The sequence below is a fragment of the Glandiceps talaboti genome, chromosome 9 (genome assembly GCF_964340395.1).
Source record: "Glandiceps talaboti chromosome 9, keGlaTala1.1, whole genome shotgun sequence".
Classification (NCBI taxonomy): domain Eukaryota; kingdom Metazoa; phylum Hemichordata; class Enteropneusta; family Spengelidae; genus Glandiceps; species Glandiceps talaboti.
In genome coordinates this window covers 2226187-2233125 of record NC_135557.1, presented here as the reverse complement: position 1 = coordinate 2233125, position 6939 = coordinate 2226187, and the positions used below count along the sequence as shown (strand labels likewise).

Genomic DNA, 6939 nt, shown 5'->3' with positions numbered 1-6939 from the left:
GAGACAAATACATATATTAACACTTATAGCAGTAAGTTTACCAAATTCTACCACACAGATTCCGAGACAAATACATATATTAGCACTTATAGCATTAAGTTTACCAAATTCTACCACACAGATTCCGACACAAATACATATATTAACACTTATAGCAGTAAGTTTACCAAATTATACCATACAGATTCCGACGCAAATACATATATTAGCACTTATAGCAGTAAGTTTACCAAATTATACCATAGAGATTTAAAGACAAATGCATATATTAGCACTTATAGCAGTAAGTTTACCAAATTATACCATACAGATTCCGACACAAATACATATATTAACACTTATAGCATTAAGTCTACCAAATTCTACCACACAGATTCCGACACAAATGCATATATTAACACTTATAGCAGTAAGTTTACCAAATTATACCATACAGATTCCGACACAAATACATATATTAGCACTTATAGCAGTAAGTTTACCAAATTATACCATACAGATTCCGACACAAATACATATATTAGCAATTATAGCAGTAAGTTTACCAAATTATACCACACAGATTCCGAGACAAATACATATATTAGCACTTATAGCAGTAAGTTTACCAAATTATACCATACAGATTCCGAGACAAATACATATATTAGCAATTATAGCAGTAAGTTTACCAAATTATACCACACAGATTCCGAGACAAATACATATATTAGCAATTATAGCAGTAAGTTTACCGAATTATACCACGCAGACCCCGAGACAAATACATATATTAACACTTATAGCAGTAAGTTTACCAAATTATACCACACAAATTCCGAAACAAATACATATATTAACACTTATAGCAGTAAGTTTACCAAATTATACCACACAGATTCCGAAACAATTACATATATTAGCACTTATAGCAGTAAGTTTACCAAATTATACCACACAGATTCCGACACAAATACATATATTAGCAATTATAGCAGTAAGTCTACCGAATTATACCACACAGATTCCGAGACAAATACATATATTAACACTTATAGCAGTAAGTTTACCAAATTCTACCATACAGATTCCGATACTAATACATATATTAACACTTATAGCAGTAAGTTTACCAAATTGTACCACACAGATTCCGAGACAAATACATATATTAACACTTATAGCAGTAAGTTTACCAAATTATACCATACAGACTCCGACACAAATACATATATTAGCACTTATAGCAGTAAGTTTACCAAATTATACCACACAGATTCCGACACAAATACATATTAGCACTTATAGCATTAAGTTTACCAAATTCTACCACACAGATTCCGATACAAATACATATATTAACACTTATAGCAGTAAGTTTACCAAATTATACCATACAGATTCCGAGACAAATACATATATTAACACTTACAGCAGTAAGTTTACCGAATTATACCACACAGACCCCGAGACAAATACATATATTAACACTTATAGCAGTAAGTTTACCAAATTATACCACACAGATTCCGAAACAAATACATATATTAACACTTATAGCAGTAAGTTTACCAAATTATACCACACAGATTCCGAAACAAATACATATATTAGCACTTATAGCAGTAAGTTTACCAAATTATACCACACAGATTCCGAGACAAATACATATATTAACACTTATAGCAGTAAGTTTACCAAATTATACCACACAGATTCCGAGACAAATACATATATTAACACTTATAGCAGTAAGTTTACAAAATTATACCATAGAGATTTAAAGACAAATGCATATATTAACACTTATAGCAGTAAGTTTACCAAATTATACCACACAGATTCCGAGACAAATACATATATTAACAGTTATAGCAGTAAGTTTACCAAATTATACCACACAGATTCCGAGACAAATACATATATTAGCACTTATAGCAGTAAGTTTACCAAATTATACCACACAGATTCCGAGACAAATACAGATATTAACACTTATGGCAGTAAGTCTACCAAATTATACCACACAGATTCCGAGACAAATACATATACTAGCACTTATAGCAGTAAGTTTACCGAATTAGACCATATAGATTCCGAGACAAATACATATATTAGCACTTATAGCAGTAGGTTTACCGAATTATACCATATAGATTCCTAGACAAATACATATATTCGAGATCGAATTCATGTACACATCACATCATATCACGTCACACATTAGAAACTTTACATAACTTGGCAAAAATGTCACTTCTTTAACTTCTTTAATTATTTTCAGATGTTGTAAAATGGATTAAAAATACAGGTCAATTGAAAACTAACGGACAATTTCAGTGGAGGAGAGATTGTTTGAGTAGTTTATACTTCACAAAGAGTTTCGAGAAGACTGAGTCGTTGGGTCGTACTGCAATGTTTACGTTATCATGTATTTGTTTCTTTGTTCAGTATTTGCCGGCGTCACCTGTGGAAACAAAAAGAATACTGTCAATTACTTGTAAGAAAAAAGAAAATCGATTTTACAAAAAATCATTAACGTTTGTTTGTGAAGCTCAAATTGTTACACACTTAGGGATATTGTCGTATCATAATTATAATAATATGCAAATTGACACGCACTTATACTGATACACTGTATACGTTGCATTACAAATAGTGTAGTCAGATAAAGAATTTATATGTGAAAACACGACATACATACACACAAACACATACATACATACATACATACATACATACATACATACATACATACATACATACATGCATGCATGCATGCATGCACGCACGCACGCACGCACGCAAACACACACACACACATACATACATACATACATACATACATACACACATACATACATACATACATACATACATACATACATACATACATACATACATACATACACAGGTACGTACGTACGTACATACATACATACATACATACATACATACATACATACATACATACATACATACATACATACATACATTAAATTAAATTACTTGGGTATCGAAATGTATAAAATAATCATTAATACTTACGTTTTGTTTAGAATCTCATTTTTGGGAAGGATCCCCTTTCTGTAAATAAAATGAAAACGTATTGTGACTTACAGTTCCTTGATGACGTATTTGACTATATTGTGTTGACTGACATTAGTATGTTAGTAACTTCTACTCTATTAGCTTTCAATTCAAGTGAATATAATAGTTTCTATTGTGTCATTAGTCCACGTTATGTTGACCAATCTGTGTTTACGTTTGTTATCCAAATGTTTCCGAACCTCGAACCCAAACACAATTTAGCATATACACACCGTTGCTGTAGTAGTTCTAGTGGTCACCAAGTATTGAAAGTCACGGTACATAATTTTGATGAGATGGTATTGAAAGGAATCTCAAAGAATCCAAGAACAGTATATATTTTATGACCCCATTCTACTCAATTTTTTAAAAATGAAACAAAACAAATTTAGGACGATCTCTACCGTCGATAATGCTTATTACCTTCGATATCTCTGGTTTCATCCTGTAGGAAGAAAAAAAGAAGAAGCGATGTAAATATAAGTATTTCTTTCTTTTAATAAAGGATATGTTTATCAAATTAAGGTATTGATTTAATCAGCAAACGAGTTTCCCGTTTAGTCTTTCATTATCATGTGTTCACGTCTACCGAACCATATGTTGTGTTCATAACAAAATAATATGACAATAGTAAATAAAACATTATACGAATGTGACACCAAATATATGTCTTGCTTTCAATTTCAACCTTTTATTGACATATATCAGATGAACGCTAAAATACACTCACTCTTGCTCCGAGCCTGTGGCGGCGTTTTTCTGTAAAAAAAATATTGATGTTTTAACTGTGAAATGATGTCAAAACAAGTTATGTAAAGGATTACCTAAAGAGACCAAAAACTCAATAAAAGACTAATTTTTAATTTTCTCTTACCCATTTCGTCCTTGGCAAATGATGAACAAAGACAAATAGAGACTATTTAGAAAATAATTTTATGATAAAATAAATTGGGTACATTGTGTATTATATCTATGTTAATTGAAAATATTTTGAAAAAATGAAATCCACCACAGCCGAGACAATAAATAATTTTGAAAAAAAAACTAGTAGGCAAAATACCATTTTATCGAGTCTATACTTATATTAATTTTTGATACAAATTACTTTGGTTAGTTAATTTGAGGACGTGTCATTTAGAAACATCAAGCTACCTAACGAAGCTTTGAGGATTACTATCAAATTATCTGTGTGAAAAGTCTGTGTGAAAAGTCTGTGTTAAAAGTCTGTGTCGAAATTATAATTTAGTCACTAATTAAAGATATACTTCTTTAGATAATGAATTAAATGATTATTACTCACTCTAGCTCCAAGTCTGTGGCGACGTTTTTCTAAGAATGAAAAATGTCAAAAATTTAAGTTTTCAAGTTTGTGTATTTATGTAAAAGGTGAAGGTATTTTTGTAACATTGTGTCTTTCAGTATATAAGTGTCTCTGTGTGTGTAGTTGTGTTAACAACAAGTTTTTTTCTTTCTTTTTTTCTCTCTGAAGTGACTTCAATGGGAATCTGACAGTTGTGAAGTAAAACTCTTACCGACATCGTCATCCTAAAACAAAAAGACAGAAATTTACATTACGTTTTGAAGTAAAATTACAATATAGATAACATGACGAGTCATGAACAAAAACAACACAAGACAGAAAAATGTAAAATAGTCACTTCAAGAAGTCTTAATATTGCATTAACAATTTAGAGTTAACCATAATATACTTACTCTAGCACCTAGTCTGTGACGACGTTTTTCTGTAAGGAAATGAACAGCAGGGATATGGGTCAATTGCTGCTGAAGTGATATTGATATTATAGTGATATTGTTACTATAGTGATATTGTTACTATAGTGAAAGAGGACAATTATAATAAAACGATTCTTATTCAAAAACATATTTGATAAACTAAGAACAGAAACTTACCAATGTCATCGTTCATTTCTTCCTGAAATGGAGAAAAGAAATGTTTGAAAAGATTAATTATCTATAAAATCACTAAATGTTTCTAGGGATATAAACCATATTGATAAATATCGTAATAAAACTATACTAATTCGTTGTTTATAGGCTTAGAGTTTATGGTTGCAATACCATCATTGTCATTTCAAGTACGATGTCAAATATCAGATGACTTCATCAACGGAAATGGAGTTGAACTCACCCTGGCTCCTAATCTGTGGCGGCGTTTTTCTGTAAAGAAAAATGTTATTTTAATTATATTTCATTTGATGGAATGTAAATAGAGTGCTTATCTAAATTAATTATTTTATTTTATTTTATTTAGAATAATACAATAAAGTCATCTTACCAATATCGTCATTCAGTTCGTCCTGAAAACAAAGAGAAAAATGTGAATAAATTATTTATATGGTCGAGGTAGTCAGATGACGTCATTGAAAAGACATGACGTCATTATTACAGGTTATCACTTTGACATTATATTCCAGTGGAGATTACAACATGTATATGAATTGATATCTCAATAGTCAAATTAAGACATGCCGTGAGTTGTGTTTGTCCTCATGGAAAGGGAAGGAGTAATGATGTGGTAATTGTGGTAGTCTGATTACTAAAGTATACTAAACAACCTCTGGTACTTAATTTTAAAATTACTTTAATTTACTTTACAGCTATTTTTCGTAAATAACCAAGTAATACAGTGAAGTGAAATAATGTACTCACTCTTGCTCCAAGTCTATGGCGACGTTTTTCTGTTAACGAAATAGAATAACTACACTTAGAGAAATACCTAAGATAATCGTAATATAGATATTTTGTAATTGGAAATATCTGGAAACTGGAAAGATATCTGACTTTTACTTACCAATATCATCGTTCATCATGTCATCCTAGAAGAAAACAAAGAGATGACAAATTAGAAAATATAAACAGAGAATTAAAAAGTGAGAAAATAAAGAAATCAATGGCCATGCAGTTAGAAAATGTTTGTTCCTTTTATAATTAGATATATATAATTGAATAATATGAACATTGGTTATAGTATTATTGATTTGAACGAAAGTAAAACTGTACACTCACTCTAGCTCCCAGTCTGTGACGACGCTTTTCTGTAAAGAAAGGGTCTGTGATGTCAATTATAGCAATTCATTGCCTCAAAAAAAAATGTGAAATGAAATTGACTTTAATTTGTGAATTCTGGAGGATTAAAAACTATATTGTTTAACCTTACCAACTTCATCATTCATCATTTCATCCTAGAATAAAAACACAGAAAATGAAGTTTGTTTGGAAAGTGAAAAGATCAAGAATGCAATGGTCGAGTAGGTTTTTTTAATGATTCAATTATTATAAATTCAAATAAATAAGTCTTCCGATGTATGCAACGAATCCACACACAGTTCGATAGCAACACGATTGATCTGAACTAAGGTGTCTCCTCTCATTACATTCTATAAGGATCACAGTATATGGTTTGAATATGATACTATTAATAATGTAATTATCATACGATCCTTGTGAACGTTTGACGTATTGACCAATCATATTGTGTCATTTATAGCTATCAATCACGTGGTTGTCACACTATTGCTTATTTGTTAGGAGACGACGGTATATACTCACTCTAGCTCCGAGTCTATGGCGACGTTTTTCTATGAAGTGGAAAAGAGATATTTTGTTATCTTTGGTACGGTGTGTATATTTCAATAATCAGAAAACATAAAAACATCATTTATCTGTGAAAATATTTGATTTACTACTTATATTAGTTTGTTATCTTACCAATATCATCATTCATTTCTTCATCCTACAAAGTAGAAGAGAGAACAATAGTATGATTTATCTTTTTAGGGATAATACTGTAAATATATCAAGAAACTGAGAAATCAGTACGAAATCACAAATACTTGAACAACGTAATAG

At 30.5% G+C, this 6939-nt stretch overlaps 1 protein-coding gene and 1 long non-coding RNA gene across 2 annotated transcripts in view; both read right to left on the bottom strand.

Moving 5' to 3' along the window:
* Window positions 1-2295: 2295 nt before the first annotated feature.
* LOC144439667 (uncharacterized) lies at window positions 2296-3829 on the bottom strand. The gene is made up of 4 exons (XR_013481132.1): window positions 3800-3829; window positions 3493-3514; window positions 3028-3066; window positions 2296-2446 (listed from the first exon to the last, which is right to left on the bottom strand). It is a non-coding gene; the product is annotated as an uncharacterized LOC144439667 (long non-coding RNA).
* A 489-nt stretch (window positions 3830-4318) lies between these two features.
* Window positions 4319-6939, bottom strand: part of LOC144440427 (uncharacterized) — a 7135-nt gene continuing 4514 nt past the window's right edge. Inside the window, exons 6-17 of the mRNA XM_078129799.1 lie at window positions 6799-6823; window positions 6640-6668; window positions 6248-6272; window positions 6097-6125; window positions 5882-5906; window positions 5740-5768; window positions 5366-5387; window positions 5219-5247; window positions 4981-5002; window positions 4783-4811; window positions 4602-4614; window positions 4319-4398 (exon numbers count right to left, since the gene is read on the bottom strand). Of these exons, the coding sequence (XP_077985925.1) occupies window positions 4319-4398; window positions 4602-4614; window positions 4783-4811; window positions 4981-5002; window positions 5219-5247; window positions 5366-5387; window positions 5740-5768; window positions 5882-5906; window positions 6097-6125; window positions 6248-6272; window positions 6640-6668; window positions 6799-6823 (357 nt within the window). The remainder of the gene's footprint in view (window positions 4399-4601; window positions 4615-4782; window positions 4812-4980; window positions 5003-5218; window positions 5248-5365; window positions 5388-5739; window positions 5769-5881; window positions 5907-6096; window positions 6126-6247; window positions 6273-6639; window positions 6669-6798; window positions 6824-6939) is intronic.